The sequence below is a fragment of the Salvelinus namaycush genome, chromosome 21 (assembly GCF_016432855.1).
Source record: "Salvelinus namaycush isolate Seneca chromosome 21, SaNama_1.0, whole genome shotgun sequence".
Lineage (NCBI taxonomy): Eukaryota > Metazoa > Chordata > Actinopteri > Salmoniformes > Salmonidae > Salvelinus > Salvelinus namaycush.
The window spans coordinates 7,820,306-7,838,218 of NC_052327.1; the positions used below are offsets into that span (position 1 = coordinate 7,820,306).

At 41.4% G+C, this 17,913-nt stretch overlaps 1 protein-coding gene across 1 annotated transcript; it reads left to right on the top strand.

The window, feature by feature from the left end:
- Window positions 1-5,377: 5,377 nt before the first annotated feature.
- On the top strand, window positions 5,378-15,357 carry faxdc2 (fatty acid hydroxylase domain containing 2). Its single transcript, XM_039017114.1, has 9 exons — window positions 5,378-5,508; window positions 7,069-7,145; window positions 7,604-7,701; window positions 7,897-8,000; window positions 8,585-8,706; window positions 9,866-10,071; window positions 13,080-13,185; window positions 13,360-13,526; window positions 14,126-15,357. Exons 2-9 carry the CDS (start codon window positions 7,071-7,073, stop codon window positions 14,280-14,282), a joined length of 1,035 nt encoding a protein of 344 aa, XP_038873042.1. The 5' UTR covers window positions 5,378-5,508; window positions 7,069-7,070; the 3' UTR covers window positions 14,283-15,357.
- Window positions 15,358-17,913: the final 2,556 nt, after the last annotated feature.

Here is a 17,913-nt window from a genome sequence, read left to right on the forward strand (position 1 = left end):
AGACACTTCAGGCTGAGGAGTGAGTTTCACAGATCCCCATCTGCTACATAAATTCAGCAAAACAAGAAACATCTTCTCACTGTCAACTGCGTTTATTTTCAGCAAACTTAACATGTGTAAATATTTGTATGAACAGAACAAGATTCAACAACTGAGACAAACTAAATAAGTTCCACAGACATGTGACTAACAGAAATGGAATAATGTGTCCAGGAAATCACACACAGAACGAGCAGTATGACTGGTGGCATTGTCATGCTGGAGGGTCATGTCAGGATAAGCCTGCAGGAAGGGTACCACATGAGGGAGGAGGATGTCTTCCCTGTAACGCACGGTGTTGAGATTGCCTACAATGACAACAAGCTTAGTCCGATGATGCTGTGACACACCGCTCCAGACCATGATGGACCCTCCACCTCCAAATCGATCCCGCTCCAGAGTACAGGCCTCGGTGTAACGCTCATTCCTTCGACGATAAACGCAAATCCAACCATCACCCCTGGTGAGACAAAACCGCGACTCGTCAGTGAAGAGCACTTTTTGCCAGTCCTGTCTGGTCCAGCGACGGTGGGTTTGTGCATAGGCGACGTTGTTGCCGGTGATGTCTGGTGAGGACCTGCCTTACAACAGGCCTACAAGCCCTCAGTCCAGCCCCTCTCAGCCTATTGCGGACAGTCTGAGCACTGATGGAGGGATTGTGCGTTCCCGGTATAACTCGGGAAGTTGTTGTTGCCATCCTGTACCTGTCCCGCAGGTGTGATGTTCGGATGTACCGATCCTTTGCAGCTATTGTTACACGTGGTCTGCCACTGCGAGGACAATCAGCTGTCCGTCCTGTCTCCCTGTAGCGCTGTCTTAGGTGTCTCACAGTACGGACATTGCAATTTATTGCCCTGGCCACATCTGCAGTCCTCATGCCTCCTTGCAGCATGCCTAAGGCACGTTCACGCAGATGAGCAGGGGCATCTTTCTTTTGGTGTTTTTCAGAGTCAGTAGAAAGGCCTCTTTAGTGTTAGTGTCCTAAGTTTTCATAACCGCGACCTTAATTGCCTACCGTCTGTAAGCTGTTAGTGTCTTAATGACCGTTCCACAGGTGCATGTTCATTCATTGTTTATGGTTCATTGAACAAGCATGGGAAACAGTGTTTAAACCCTTTACAATGCAGATCTGTGAAGTTATTTGGATTTTTACGAATTATCTTTGAAAGACAGGGTCCTGAAAAAGGGACGTTTCTTTTTTTGCTGAGTTTATGAGCGTGTGCAGGTGCAGTGAGACTGTTGCCACACTAGAAGTCATTACAGCAATGAGAGAGAGAGAGGGTGTACATTATCATTGGCATGTACATTATTACATTAATATACATTTTCATTGGCATAATGTCTGGTGAGGGAAATGCTTGTATATTTTTCCATTCCATTTTTCCATTCCAAAAAAACGTACTAAAGCATTAACAAATACATAAGTGCTAATAAAACAAATATGGTAAGAGCAGATTACCATCCAACAAATGGATTGTAAATGGATTGTAGAATTTCACATGGTTGAAGTGGTATGGCCGTCTTTCCTTTACATTTTTTTGAAACACCACCAGTCTCTTCCGATCTAGTCTCAATTATCTAGGCTTTTGAACAAGACATCTAATCTAGAAGGCAAGAGGTGAGCTTCCACATCAGGTGCTGTCTGGTAACTCCACTAATCAAATCAAATTGTATTTGTCACATGCACCGAACATTACCGTAAAATGCTTTCTTACAAGCCCTTAACCAACAATGCACCTCAAGAATTATAGTTAAGAAAATATACTACCTCTAGTTTCTACCAAAAGTAAATTAACAGTCAGTCCAACCATGCCAATGCCGGACACTTGGGAAGGCTGCGTTTTAGGCTGAATACATTGCAGACGCCTGCCATTGGTTGATGCAATGCCACTTCTGCAATATAGTCTGCCTGGAACGAGACCTTGATCTTCCTGTGACCCGTCTGGGGTTAGAGGTCAGAGATGAAATTCTAGAAAGTGAAAGTCAAGTGCTAATTGGCTAGATTTGAAGATTGGCTCACTTTCATCATATTATTGAATTATCTTTCACCCAAAACCCAGTCTTCCCCAATATACACTGGCTTATTAATTATTTTACACAACAATGTTGCAGTACATGCAGTACAATGTTTCAGTAGTGAAATGCACTCCAGAGTACAGTAGGAGCTTCTCTAAATGCCATATAGCAGACAAGTTACCTGTAAGGCAATTTAGGCAAAGCTAATCAGGTGAAAGTTGAAAGAGATGCTGTGGCCTTTTGTTCTTTCAGCAGAGTCTAAAAGAAGTCTGACTACATGAGTAGTGTTTGTTGGCAGGGGTTACCGGCTGGTATACAAAATACATGCTGACATAACATACTATTTTCATTAAGGGAATACATTAACTTGTCGAGTGCACTTTAACTATACAGCATTCAATCACTAATATGAAACATCTCCATAATATGACAGAGATTGAGTTATACAAATGATTTATAGTCATCTGACATCAATCCATAAACTCTTGGGAGAAGCAATACTTTTAGTTAAACACATGCAACTGGCATAGTAGGACAGCTGGGGCAGACAGAGGACTTGTCATTTCCTGATATTCTCACATAGATTATGTTCGAAAATCTGTTTAATCAGTCTCTCATGCCAAGGCAAACAATTACACTCATATACCTATTTTTCAGACCGAGGTAAAGTTGGTTTTATATTCACACATTCAGACATTCAACAGACATTCTCCAAAAGCCATTTACAAATGTAAAAATCATTAACTAAATTCACTGTTTGTCACAGAAACTTCAGACTAGATATGATTTATTCTATAAATGTCTAGTATACTTTTACATTTGCTTTGAGTAAACATTCCAGTTTTGATTTGATAGAAATACATAAAATCTCAAATATTACATTTAAAGAAGAAATCAATAACTAATTCAGTGATTGTCGCAGAAAAAAAGTTAAAATATGCCTATATTTGCAATAACTTTAAAAAAATGTTATTTTCAAGTGCAATTTGTTCTACATGACGTCAGACAATGCTTATATAAAGTTGTACAATGTTTACAATCTTAAATTGTATGCCAAATCAATGTTTGCATTTTTAGTGCAACAGTTCCACATTTTAAAGTAGTTACAAGGCACAACAGTCATGTATTTATAAGTCTCTAATTTATCAGCGAAGAGGCCACTTCCAATCATTTTCTATTTTGGCTTTGTTGAAGTCCTTCTTTGTCATCCCCAGACAAGCTGAATGGTACCATCTCCTGAGGTAATAGATTCAACTGTTCAACGCTTACAGCCAAATGTTTAATACCCCGGGTAATCCCAGAACACATTCTGGAACGTCTATAGATCCAGTGGTCACTTTATTAGATACAACTCGCTTTGTATCTGGAAAAGCGTGATTTCAAAAGTGTTGATGAAACTGGGAAAGGAGATAGACTGTTCAAGTTTTTAAGCCAGTTGGAGTTTATTACAGTCAGTACATGTTTTGGAACTTTTTGTTTCTGGCCATTTTGAGCCTGTAATCGAACCCACAAATGCTGATGCTCCAGATACTCAACTAGTCAAAAGGACAGTTGTATAGCTTCTTTAATCAGGACAACAGTTTTCAGCTGTGCTAACATAATTTCAAAAGGGTTTTGTAATTATTAATTAGCCTTTTAAAATAATAAATTTGGATTAGCTATTGGAACACAGGAGTGATGTGTCTCTCGGAGGACCTGAGCCCTAGGACCATGCCTCAGTACTACCTGGCATGATGACCCCTTGCTGTCCCCAGTCCACCTGGCTGTGCTGCTGCTCCAGTTTCAACTGTTCTGCCGGCGGCTATGGAACCCTGACCTGTTCACCGGACATGCTACCTGTCCCAGACCTGCTGTTTTCAACTCTCTAGAGACAGCAGGAGCGGTAGAGATACTCTCAATGATCGGCTATGAAAAGCCAACTGACATTTACTCATGAGGTGCTGACTTGTTGCACCCTCGACAACTACTGTGAATATTATTATTTGACCATGCTGGTCATTTATGAACATTTGAACATCTTGGCCATGTTCTGTTATAATCTCCACCCGGCACAGCCAGAAGAGGACTGGCCACCCCTCATAGCCTGTTTCCTCTCTAGATTTCTTCCTAGGTTCCTTTCTAGGGAGTTTTTCCTAGCCACTGTGCTTCTACACCTGCATTGCTTGCTGTTTGGGGTTTTAGGCTGGGTTTCTGTACAGCACTTTGATATATCAGCTGATGTAAGAAGGGCTATATAAATACATTTGATTTGATTTGATGGTTGCTGATAATGGGCCTCTGTACGAAAGAAGAAATCAGCCGTTTCCAGCTACAATAGTCATTTACAACATTAACAATGTCTACACTGTATTTCTGATCAATTTGATGTTATTTTAATGGCCAAAAAACAAGGACATTTCTAAGTGACCCCAAACTGTTGAACGGTAGTGTATGTTATGGATAGTTTTCCTTATCTTCACTGTGGAATGTCCATGTTGATCCTCTTGGTTGTGTTGGTCCTCTTGGTCCATCCACCTGTCTTCTTTCTTAGTCAGGCCTGACCCCTTCATCCTGTAGTTTTTTTCCTGTAATCTAATTTAATATGACTGAAGATGCAGCATTTTATGCCAGGCTGATTTTAATAAGATATAACAGACTATAACAGATTAGAACTTTGACCACACGCCCTCTAGACGAACTACATGCCCTATATCAAATCAAAACTGGATTTTTTTCCTCAAAACAACGTTTGTAAAAGTATGCCAACATTTATAGAATAAACCACATCCATTTTTATGTTTCCGTGACAATCATTTAGTTATTGATTTTTACCATTTTAAATGGCTTTTGGCGAATGTCTGTTGAATGTCCGAATATAAAACCAACTTTACCTCGGAATTTTTCAGACCCTTTCCCTGTATAAGAAAGGTATGGTTACCACTTGTTGAATGTTGTGCAACAAAGTCAACATAAGACGTACCCTCACAGGAAAAATAAAGTTATTATTTTCTATTCTATACTAAACCTTTGCATGCCTGGTCCAGAAACACAGGATCAATTTAAGATCTGGAATTGACAGTGGACCAATTCAGTCACAATCTTGAATCTAACCAGAGGAAAAGGACGAGTGTGAGTATAGACTACTATAACGTTTCCCAGGGAATAAAAAAATAGAAAATCACCCGCTCAACCCGGCCAGGGTTTGAGGTGAAAGGCGATAACAAAAGGCCATTAACAGTTCGTTCAACCTTCACCTGAATACATGTAGAAGACAGAAGATTACAAAAGCCATCATCGAGACGAATTTTTTTTTTCCACGATCAGCTGACAATCTATCCACCAATCATAAGTCGTATCGGGTTGTAAATACATCCAATTGAAGCTGCGACTTGTATGTAAAATAATAGGCTCTATATAACCTACGGACTGGAAACATAGTTGCGTGAATTGCGATCGTCGGAGGAAACTACAGCAGTAAGTAGTAGGCTACCCGTATCTACCTATTGCTCTCATCTTCTATTGACGTTGGATTGGATACTGATCTGGAGTTTACTGTGTTCTATAGGCTATCAATTTCACTGAGCCTTATGCAATCTGTACAATATTATTGTAGTCAGTCAACGGGGCAGTCTGAGTCTATTTAGCAAACTGTCTTTTTAGTCCTTGATCATGACTCTCATTTCCAGTACACATCATTGGAGGAAGGCGTCTTCAGTAATGAGTGTTTTTGTAAGAGCCCCTACGCTCGGTCTGAACATTAACACGCGTTGCTTGCGGTACGGTTTTGGGAACATAAGGACCTTGTCTTTCATATCAGCGAGATCCAATTTTCAAAAAAACAAAACCTTCAAATTGATACACACCTTTACAGGGGTATTATTCCCACGCGACCATCTCCACGTTATAGCGTGGAAGACCAAGGGACCACTTGTGCTAATGAACTATCTAGTACGCGCCAAACACCTGTGTGTAACATAAAGAAGGGTGCCAGAAATGTGTTATCACTGAAAAATACTGTTGACTGCAAAGCCGGTTAAAACAAGTGTAGCCTACAGTGTGTGTATTTTGATGTGATATGAAAGTGAAGTGCTTTATGTTCCTAGAACCGTATCGCAATTGAGAATCGATGCACGTTTAGATGGCTGTCAGAGCCAGTCGCCTCCTGAAAAGAACGTACTGAATAAGTTCCTTGGACCTTAATAACACGTATGGGGAATGTTTAGGCTTTTAAATAGTAGGCCTACATATTGGGTTAGTTAGGCCTATGCTTTGCATGCAGAATTTTCACTAGCCTGCTTTTGTTGCCCAGTGTAAATAGGCTGTTGTCTGGTTGATCCAACAGATATACCCTGATTAGATTATGCCATTTTTCACTGCAAGCTTTTGTTAAAGAACACTTTTTTTTTTAAATTAAGAAGCATAGAAGCACACTTCTATACAGTCATTGTCGGTAAGACAATCTTACCGACAACACTAATCTTGTTAGAATGCATGCCAATCTTGCTTGTTTATCCTCAGGAATTTGTTTGAAAATCGAGCTCAAATGAATGGTAATCAGATTATACATCAACCTGCAACTGTACATTCCAGCCACAATCTATTGTTGTAAAATCATATGATAAGACAGGACTTTGGACAATATAAATCAATCATAAAACATTGGAATTGATCTATCATCTTCAATTGATCTAACATGTACAGATTACCTCAACTAGCCTGTACTCCTGCACACTGACTCGTACTGGTGCACCCTGTATATAGCCTCCACATTGTTATTCTTATTGTGTTACTTTTTATTTTAGTGTACTTATTAAATATTTTCTTCTTGAACTGCACTGTTGGTTAGGGGCTTGTAAGTAAGCATTTCATGGTAAAGTCTACACTTGTTGTTTTTTGGCGCATGTGGAAAATAAAGTTTGATCCCAGCAGGACAGCAAAAAATACAAAAGTGCCCGCCAGGGCTTGTGAAAAGAAAACCTGTTACATAAGAGTATGGTAGCCTGCATTATACATTTAAATGTGTTTTCTTTTAAGACATGACTGGTGAAGTCACTCAAATGAACAGCAAAGGTCAGGTCCCTGTCCAAATGAACCCAAGCAGTCAAAGACAGGTAAGAACATCCGCCCTGAATCACGTGGTGTAATTGACATCTGGATGTTTACAATTCATTTGTTGAACAAGTAAGACTGAGTCATAGGCAGTCTCTTTCTAGCCTGGGTAGCAGTCTGTTTAGCTAACGTCTCACTCCTTGTACTCTGTGTCACGTGCCATTGTTTTGCAATGAGACATAGCAAGCTAAAAGGAGTGACCTATGCCACTTGACTGTACTTATCTGGATACACGTCAGTACAGGTCTAACTTGTAGGACTGCATTTTTATTCTATCCAGTGCAGAGAGAATTCTAGATCCAGTTCATACACATGGTGATGTGAGTTGAGGGAATAGTGATCATTGCAGAAGGTGACTTGAGAGAGCGAGCAATTGAAAAGTAAAGAGTTGTGGAGACAACCTGACTGTTGGGCCAGCGAGCAGATTTCTTCATATAAATGTTGTTTTCTCTTCATATAGGAGGCTCCAGGAGGACTGTTGGACTCGGTGATGAAAGCGATCATCGTCATTGGATCTGGCCTTTTTGTCCTGGCAGCCTTTGGGAACTCCGTAACATGGTAATAACAACAAACATCCACTGTAGGGATGATTTCAGAACAAACATTAACCAATGAATGCAATATTTACACTGTGAACACTGGAATGATATGAATTGGTTCCATTTAGAGTAATAAGAACAACATTGAATTGTTATTGCAACCACAGATTTGTGGGACGAGTTGTAACCATAGCCTTTTCCCTGTGCCTCCCAGGCATCTGCAGAGGTTTTGGGGAGCATCAGGAGACTTCTGGCAAAACCAGTGGACCAAAGTACACCAGAGGTGGGAGGGACACGAGACAGCCTTGTTCTATGCCGGTAAGAGACAATGTAGCTGGTGGGATCTGAAGCCCGGTGTCCCGCTGGAAATAACATCCGACGTAAACTAAAGGAAGTATTATGTGCTGCACAAAGAAACAGGAAGAACTAGACGGTGGCGAGCAGCCCAGTACAACTCTCTCATGGAATTCTGATGTCCCACAGCGCTGATATCTGGGTGATATAATAAAGACAAAACAACATAAAAAAAGTTTAGGCTTCTTTCTTCTTCTCCCCAGAATTGAGTTGTGAAGTGTATTTATGCTCCGTCCATTATCAGGCACAAACATCTGTCTAGAGGTGACGTCATGTGATTTGTAAAGGCTGAGGCTCAAATGGCACCCTATTCCCTGTAAAGAGGCTGTAAAAGCAAAATAGTGACCGTTTTGGCACTTCAGTCACCATCTTTGGTTTTATATCACTTTTTTACGAGATGTTAATGTACTGATTGAGTGAAACCTGCTGAGCTGTTCTTCGACAATGTTAGGGCATGCTGTATCTTGCTGTATCTTGACTTGGTTCACGTGTACATGATGCGGTTGTTGTGTTGTATGTAATGCATTGATTTCGGTTGTGCTGAACAGGGGCGATGTGTGTGCCTTTTGCGGCTTTCTGGGGGTCCAATCTTCTGCTCATGCTGGTTGATTACACTGGAATGCCCAACTTCATCACCCGTTACAGGATACAGGTGGACAAGAACAACCCGGTACAGTCAGTCTAATCCTGTTTCACACACCTGTATCTCATCATGAACTCCATTTATTACAGTAGACAGGAAGGGCTCTAATCAGGCTCATCCTTATGAAAGCCTCACATTTCACTCTCGTGTACGGAGTTGTGTGTGTGTGTGTGTGCTCTCACGTGCGTGTGTGTTTGTACTAGCATGTGTGTTGTGAAATTCAGAGTCATCATAAATGGGGCCAGGAGGTTCTCTCCTGTTCAGGTCCCGTGGTCAGGAAAAACTCAGGTGTCTATGAACAGCATGTCCATCAGTCGATCGGACCAATGTCCTCTTACTGAGTTTGATTAATAGACGTTGTTTTACAGGACACTAGCGAGAGAACGACTGCCGTTACTGAGGACCGCTGGTTACTTAAAGTGTTTACTCTAGCCTGCCATCTCCTGCAATCTGTGGAAGATTAGATACTTAAGTGACATTGTGTTACTCAAAGCGCTTATCAGTCATAAACATTACCTGTTTATAATATATGCCAAATGCAGCTAGATATACTCACCAAATAGTGTAGCCAGATATTGAAGAACTGCCCCGAGTTTCAAAGGTCAATGATGATTTTTGAATGTGAGGGTGCAAAGCTCAGAAAACATGAGAGGATAACTATACTTTACCAACTGGACATAACCTCTTTATCTGATTATAAAGCATAGATCTGTTTAATTAATTTGGAATAAATAAATTCCTGAATTAACATTACTATGATGTCACTATGGCCTCTCTAAATCGGCTAGACAGTGATGTATGTAGCGAGTGTTTGATTTGTACATCTGTGGATTTGTCATGGATACCAGCCAAATTCTTTCAGACGGACGAACACACTATCAGCAAATTACTTTATTGTCATGTGCTACATTGTGGTTTCCTAAGAAAGATTGATGGCGCGAGCTAGAGTAATTATATTCTAAGTACACGACAAACGAGCGTAGCCGCAGGAAGATGGTAAAAAAATAAAATAGGACCCCCTACTTACATTTTAAAAACTAGCAGAAATTGAAGACTTTGAAGTAAACAAGTTCAACTAAGTGAACAATAAACAAGACTAATGATTGCAGAAATGGGTGACGATAATTGATTACTTGAAGAAAACGGAGACCTGACATTTGCCACCGAAACTGTCCCCGTCCCGTAGGTTGACCCGGTGAAGCTGCGCCACGCTGTGAAGACGGTGGTCCTCAACCAGCTCTTCATCTCTGTTCCCATGGTGGTGGTGTGCTGGGCGGTTATGTTTTCTAGGGGGAATCCCTGCGGCCCAGAGCTGCCCACCTTCCACCGAGGCCTGTTGGAGATGGCCTTCTGCGCCGTGCTGGAGGAGCTCATGTTCTACTACTCACACAGGTGATGGCAGCATAGTTTCTCATATACAATACAGTGCCTTGTCAGGAATAATTGATTGGTGTGGAAAATGCCGTACCCAAAGATAAGCGAACGGTTACGATGTTTCACAGACAAACAATAGACAGACATATGCATGTGGGGAAATGGACACGTTGATCTGAGAGGTTCCAATGACAAGATACTCATGACAGTGCCTTCAGAATGTATTACTACCCCTTGCCTTATTCCACATTGTGTTGTTGCGGCCTGAATTCAAAATGGAGGAAATGGCTGTTTTTTTTCTCACCCATCTACACACAATACCCCTTCTTTTTTTTTTTTTACATTTTAGAAGATTTATTGAAAATGAAATACAGAATTATCTTAATTTACTAAGTATTCACACCCCTGAGTCAATACTTTGTAGAATCACCGTAGGCAGCGATTACAGCTGTGAGTCTTTCTGGGTAAGTCTCTAAGAGCTTTCCACAACTGGATTGTGTGTTCATTTGCCCATTTTAATCTTTTCAAAATTCTTCAAGCTTTGTCAAATTGGTTGTTGATCATTGCTGGACAACCATTTAAGTCTTGCCATTGATTTTTGAAGTCAAAACTGTAACTCGGCAACTCGGGAACATTCACTGTCTTCTTGGTAAGCAACTCCAGTGTAGATTTGGCCTTGTGTTGTAGGTTATTGTCCTGCTGAAGAGTGAATTTGTCTCCTAGTGTCTGGTGGAAAGCAGACTTAACCAGGTTCTCCTCTAGGATTTTGCCTGTGCTAAGCTCCATTCATTTTTTAAAAATCCTGAAACTCCCCAGTCCTTAACGATTACAAGTATACCCATAACATTATGCAGCCACCACTATGCATAAAAATATGGAGAGTGGAACACATTAATGTATTGTACTGGATTTGCCTCAAAATTAACACTTTGTATTCAGGCCAAAAAGTGAATTGCTTTTCCACATTTTTTTGCAGTATTACTTTAGTGCCTTGTTGCAAACAGGATGCATGTTTTGGAATATATATATATAATTATTATTATTTTCTTTCACTCTGTTAATTAGGTTAGAGTTGTGGAGTGACTACAATGTTGTTGATCCGTCCTCAGTTTTCTCCTATTACAGCCATTACACTCTGTTTTAAAATCCCTGAGCGCTTTCTTTTCTCTCTGGCAACTGAGTTAGGAAGGACACCTATATCCTTGTAGTGACTGGGTGTATTGATACACCATTCAAAGTGTAATTAATAACTTCACTATGCTAAAAGGGATATTCAGTGTCTGCTTTCTTGTTTTACCCATCTACCAATAGGTGCCCTTCTTGGTGAGGCATTGGAAAACCTCCCTGGTCTTTGTGGTTGAATCTGTGTTTGAAATTCAGTGCTCGACTGAGGGACCTTACAGATAATTGTGTGTGGGGTACAGAGTTGAGGTAGTCATTAAAAAATAATGTTAAACACTATTGCACACAGTGAGTCCATGCAACTTATTATGTGACTTGTTAAGCAAATATTTACTCCTGAACTTATTTAGGCTTGCCAAAACAAAGGGGTTGAATACTTAGTGACTCAAGACATTTCAGTTTTTCAATCATTTTTTTTTTTTTAAATGACATTGAAAAACATTATTCCACTTTCACATTATCAGGTATTGTGTGTAGGCCAGTGAACCCCAAAAATCTAACTTTAATACACAAAAAAAGTCAAAGGGTGTGCATATTTTCTTTAGGTACTGTATATTCTCATCCTTATCACTGTTCACTCTCCAGCTGCCTCCAAGTGCCTGGGCCCTGGTCAAAACATAAGCCATCTTGCAAGGCCAGAGTGAACCAGGGATTAGACATCTCTATCACTTTAAAGTGCCGATAGCTGAATTACAGCCATCGGCTTTATCCCCAGAAATATCACTTGGGGTATTAAATGCTTTCTAAGTGCTGTTTTTTGGTGACCCCTATCACCAGAGAGGGGTCAACCTCTGGTTTAAAAGGCAGCTAGAATTTATCAGCCTGTAGAAGGTACACATACCACTTTTACATTTTAGTGCTTTATTGGCTATGCACTGAGTAAAGGGACAACATGAACAAAGGATTATGTTTTGTGCTAGTGCAGGAATTTAAATGTTACAAGCACATTCAATGCTGTGGCAAAGAACTTATACTGAACAAAAATCTAAACGCAACATGCAACAATTTACAGTTACAGTTCATGTAAGGAAATCTTTCAATTGAAATGAATTCATTAGGCCCTAATCTATAGATTTCACATCACTGGGCAAGGGCATAGCCATGGGTGGGCCTGGGACGGCACAGCCATTGGTGGGCCTGGGAGGGCATAGGCCCACCCACTGGGGAGCCAGGCCCAGCCAATCAGAATTAATTTTACAGACAGAAATACTCCTCAGTTTCATCAGCTGTCCGGGTGGCTGGTCTCAGACGATCCCCCAGGTAAAGAAGCTGGGTGTGGAGGTCCTGGGCTGGCGTGGTTACACGTGGTCTGCGGTTGTGAGGCCGGTTGGACATACTGTCAAATTCTCTAAAATGACATTGCAGGCAGCTTATGGTAGAGAAATGAACATTCAATTATCTGGCAACAGCTCTGGTACATTCCTGCAGTCAGCATGCCAATTGCACGCTCCCTCAACACTTGAGACATCTGTGGCATTGTGTTGTGTGACAAAACTGCACATTTTAGAGTGGACTTTTGTCTCCAGCACAAGGTGCACCTGTGTAATGATCATGCTGTTTAATCAGCTTCCTGATATGACAAACCTGTCGGGTGGATGGATTATCTTGGCAAAGGCGGGATGTAAACAAATTTGTGCACAAAATGTGAGAGAAATAATTATTTTTGTGCAAATGGAACATTTCCGGGATCTTTTATTTCAGCTCATGAAACATGGGACCAACACTTTACATGTTGTGTTTATATTTTTGGTCAGAGAGCTGAGTGAAAATACAACTCACCCTGACAGTATCTTCGACCGTCTGACACCTCTCTGACATTTAACTTGTGATCCCTTCCCTGTCAGGCTGTTTCACCATCCTGCCCTCTACAAGCATTTCCACAAGCAGCACCATGAGTGGACGGCTCCCATCGGAGTGGTCTCTCTCTACGCCCATCCTCTGGAGCACGTGGTGAGCACTTTATGCCTGTCCACTCTTCTTTCTTTCTCTCTCAAAGTCAAACTAGGGGACCATAGCTTGAAACACTGCATTGTGGATAATCTTGTAAGCAGATCATTTATAACCATATAGCGTATTTCTAAACAATGTAAAACCATGTTGCTGATGGTCCTGCCCCATCCCCAGCTGTCCAACATGCTGCCTGCCCTGATCGGCCCTGTTATCCTGGGTTCCCACCTGGTCACAACCACCCTGTGGTATGCTCTGGCTCTGGTCAGCACCACCATCTCCCACTGTGGCTACCACCTCCCCTTCCTGCCCTCCCCCGAGTTCCACGACTACCACCACCTCAAGTGAGTCCTGTCTTATGCAAGATATGCTTGCGTCCCAAATGGCACCCTATTCCCTATGTAACGCACTACTTTTGAACAGAGCCCTATGGGACTTTGTTAAAAGTAGTGCACTATAAAGGGCATAGGGTGCCATTTGGGACATACACAGAATTACTTAATTTTCCCAGAGGGGACTTTGAGTTGTAAACTGATATAGTGCACACTGTTCTTGGCATATTCATTTTATTACTGTGAATCCCTGTCCAGTTCTTTGTTTGTTCTTTGGACTTTGTTGACTCTGCCGGCCATGGCAGATCTTAAAAGTATGGTAATAGCTCCTCCACATATCTCTTCTGAAGGCTAGGTGTCATTTTTCTGTAATATTGCTTACGCTTATTAAATCTAATCCTTATTAAACCCGATCTGAAAAGGGGAGTTGATACGTGCAAAAAGGGTGGGGGATTGGTTTGGGATTTGTTCCATGGACAAGTTAGCCTGCCTGAAACACAGCGAGTCTGTGGTTTTAGCCTGGCAATGTACATGTCAAATTCAAAGGAGGAAACGTTAAGAGCAGCACACTGTTTTATTTTGTAGTAATTATGCACCCTCCGTCTCTGCAGGTTCAACCAGAACTTTGGAGTCCTGGGGGTTCTGGACAGGTTACACGGGACCGACGCCAACTTCAGGAAGACCAAGGCTTACGAGCGTCACACCCTGCTCCTCAGCCTCACCCCTCTGACCGAGAGCATCCCAGACCCCCCCAAGAAGGTCCAGTGATTCTCCCCCCAACCCAAACGTCACTTCTGACCCCCAGCTACATCCCAATAATCTCTCCTTACTCCTGTAGTGTGCACTCGTCCATACGGTTAAAAGCATTGGATTGGTGTAAACTAGAGGAAAATCTATGATGAAGTGAACAAGTGCACAGAGAAAGGAGAGATTATAGAGAATCAGTATTCCCATCCTCAAGTCTGGCACTGGGATGGCTCCTCTCCCACTGTTCCTTTCTAATCTTGGTAGTCGAGACAGTGGAGTTCTTATTAAAGGTAGAGTCAGCAAAATGACGTTGCGTGAGCAGCAACGCAGATATTGCGATGAGCAAGATGTAAGACTTTGCTCTCACAGTCACACACGGTATCTGCGCACGTGCACGGGTTTGCTTCACGCTCTTACAACGTGGTAGCCGCGGGACAAAAACGGGGGAGAAGTTTGGCCTCATTCTCCAACGCTCTTAGTTGTTGCGGAAGTTGACCCAATATGCTGTTTACTTTGTGCATCTACGTCATATCCCTGACTCTACAAAGCACCTCACTACACTGAAAACACATCGTGGTAATTGGCTACTTTTTACCTACTTGATCAGAAGACTTTTGTTTCATCTTGTTATAACGTTCCTAGCAGTAGCACTTTCTACCTTTTCAGTCTAACCTTGTTCTCCGCTGTTAAGTATAAACTTGCTGCTTGGAGATAAGAACGGGACATACCGCTTTTTAATTATAAATCCTACATTTTATAATTCGATTGTTGGATGGCGCTTTATTACTGTAATTGGCACTTGATAATAAAGATGCATTTCTTTGAGTGATTCCTGTGTAACTGGAGAAAACCTTATATTAGTCCATTTATTACAGTATGCTTATTGTTAGTAAGTTTGTGGATTCTGGTCTATGGAAAACCATACAATCATCTTTGTCACCATTTCTACGATCTGTATTGATTGATCAATTGGTCCTTAAAGTGTTGTGTAGAGTCTGACTCCTGGGTTGAGATTTGGGAGTCGGTATAGATTTTTACATGACCCGTAATTCATAAACTGTGCCTTGTTGCAGAATAAAACCTTAACAAAAAAACACCTCATTTGTTTCAAAGCTCTGGCACAATCAGCGTTCATCGTCACATCTGTGAATTGTCTTTTTTACTCTCATTCTCTCCACTCTTTCACACACACAATCATTCGTCTGCAGCAGTATTCATCAAAACAACATCATCCATCAGTGATGTGACCAGATAAGGGGATTGTTCCAGAAAGCTGGATTACATTTGAAGTCATTTAACAGAAGCTCTTATCCAGAGCGATTTTACAGGAGCAATTCAAGTTAAGTGCCTTGGTCAAGGGCACAACAGATTTTTCACCTAGTCAAAGAGATTCGAACTTTTCAGTTACTGGCCCAATGCTCTTAACCGCTAGGCTACCTGCCACCCCCATGGATCAATGGTTTATCCAATTAACTGTCCCCAAAATAATATGTATTACTTAATCTCTTCAAGATAGTCAAAGATTGGACACACCAACTCAAGGGTTTATCTGAATGTTTTACTATTTTCTACATTATAGAACAGTAGTAAAAAAAACTATGAAATAATACATACAGAATCATGTAGTAACTAAAAAATTGTTAAATCAAAATGTATTTTATATTTGAGATTCTTCAAAGTAGCCACCCGTTGCCTTGATGACAGCTTTGCACACTTGGCCTTCTCTCAACCAGCTTCATGAGGTAGTCACCTGGAATGCATTTCAATTAAACAGGTGTGCCTTGTTAAAAGTTAATTTTTGGAATTTCTTTCCTTAATGCGTTTGAGCCAATCAGTTGTGTTGGGACAAGGTAGGGTGGTATACAGAAGATAGACCTATTTCGTAAAAGACCAAGTCCATATTATGGCAAGAACAGCTCAAATAAGCAAAGAGAAACGACAGTCCATCATTACCATAAGACATGAAGGTCAGTCAATACGGAACATTAAGAACTTTTAAAGTTTCTTCAAGTGCAGTCGCAAAAACCATCAAGCACTATGATGAAACTGGCTCTCATAAGCCAGTTTCAGCAGAGCCAGTTTCAGAGTTACCTCTGCTGCAGAAGTTCATTAGAGTTACCAGCCTCAGATTGCAGCCCAAATAAACGCTTCACAGAGTTCAAGTAACAGACACATCTCAAAATCAACTGTTCAGAGGAGACTGTGTGAATCAGGCCTTCATGGTCGAAATGCTGCAAAGAAACCAATACTAAAGGACACCAATAAAGAGAAGAGACTTGCTTGGACCAAGAAACATGGGAAATGGACATTAGACTGGTGGAAATCTGTCCTTTTTTCTGATGAGTCCAAATGTGAGATTTTTGGTTCCAACCGCCGTGTCTTTGTGAGACGCAAAATAGGTGAACGGAGGATCTCCGCATGTGTGGTTCCCAACATGAAGCATGGAGGAGGTTGGTGTGGGGGTGCTTTGCTGGAGACACTGTCAGTGATTTATTTAGAATTCAAGGCACACTTAACCAGCATGGCTACCACAGCATTCTGCAGCGATACGCCATCCCATCTGGTTTGCGCTTAGTGGGATCATTTGTTTTTCAACAGGACAATGACCCAAAACACACCTCCAGGCTGTATAAGGGCTATTTGACCAAGAAGCAGAGTGATGGAGTGCTGCATCAGATGACCTGGCATCCACAATCACCCGACCTCAGCCCAATTGAGATGGTTTGGGACGAGTTGGACCGCAGAATGAATGAAAAGCAGCCAACAAGTGCTCAGCATTTGTGGGAACTCCTTCAAGACTTTTGGAAAAGCATTACTCATGAAGCTGGTTGAGAGAATGCCAAGAGTGTGCAAAGCTGTCATCAAGACCAATGGTGGCAAAATTAATTACTTAAAAATCATACAATGTGATTTTCTGGATTTTTGTTTTAGATTCCGTCTCTCACAGTTGAAGTGTACCTATGATAAAAATCACAGACCTCTACATGCTTTGTAAGTAGGAAAACCTGCAAAATCGGCAGTGTATCAAATACTTCTTCTCCCCACTGTATATAGGGATAAAAATTGTCCAGCTTGCACCTACATGTTGACTGCATGAACTTTACAAAAACCGTGTGATCAAAGGACATGCAGTCGCCATCAAGTCACTGCAATTGCTTCTCACCAGCCACAGTTGCTTCTCACCAGCTGCATCATGCAGCCAGAGCCTGGCTAGTGGGAGGCACTATTTTTCAACCAGTGTTTTTGTTTGACCCAGGTGAATGGGACCAAAGACTTGACTGAAATAGGAACCAACAGTAGCTAGGTTTCCATCAAATTGGCAACAGATTTTCATGCGAATATTCAAGTATTATTTTCCCACCAGTGATGTTTCCATCAACTTGACTTGTTGCTGACAAATGTCTGTGCGTGATGACGTAGTGCACATAACAATGTATTTTGCTGTTAAATTCCCATGTACCGAATAAAAAATACTAATAAACTGCATGCTTTCCCGATGAGTCACAGCGGGAGGACCACACGTCATCGTATGACTCCAAGTTTACTTCAATATGATGGTTTTATATAAAAATTTGCGCATAAAAGCATTTCCACCGTACTTTAGTTTTTCGGGGGCGCAGCTTGACAAGGTATACCGGGCACAGGGGGTGTC

Coding starts and splice junctions, on each gene's coding strand:
- faxdc2 (XM_039017114.1), top strand. CDS start 7,071: ATGACTGGTGAAGTCACTCAAATGAACAGCAAAGGTCAGGTCCCTGTC. Junction 10,072..13,079: donor ATGTTCTACTACTCACACAG/GTGATGGCAGCA, acceptor CTTCCCTGTCAG/GCTGTTTCACCATCCTGCCC. Junction 13,186..13,359: donor CCCATCCTCTGGAGCACGTG/GTGAGCACTTTA, acceptor CCCCATCCCCAG/CTGTCCAACATGCTGCCTGC.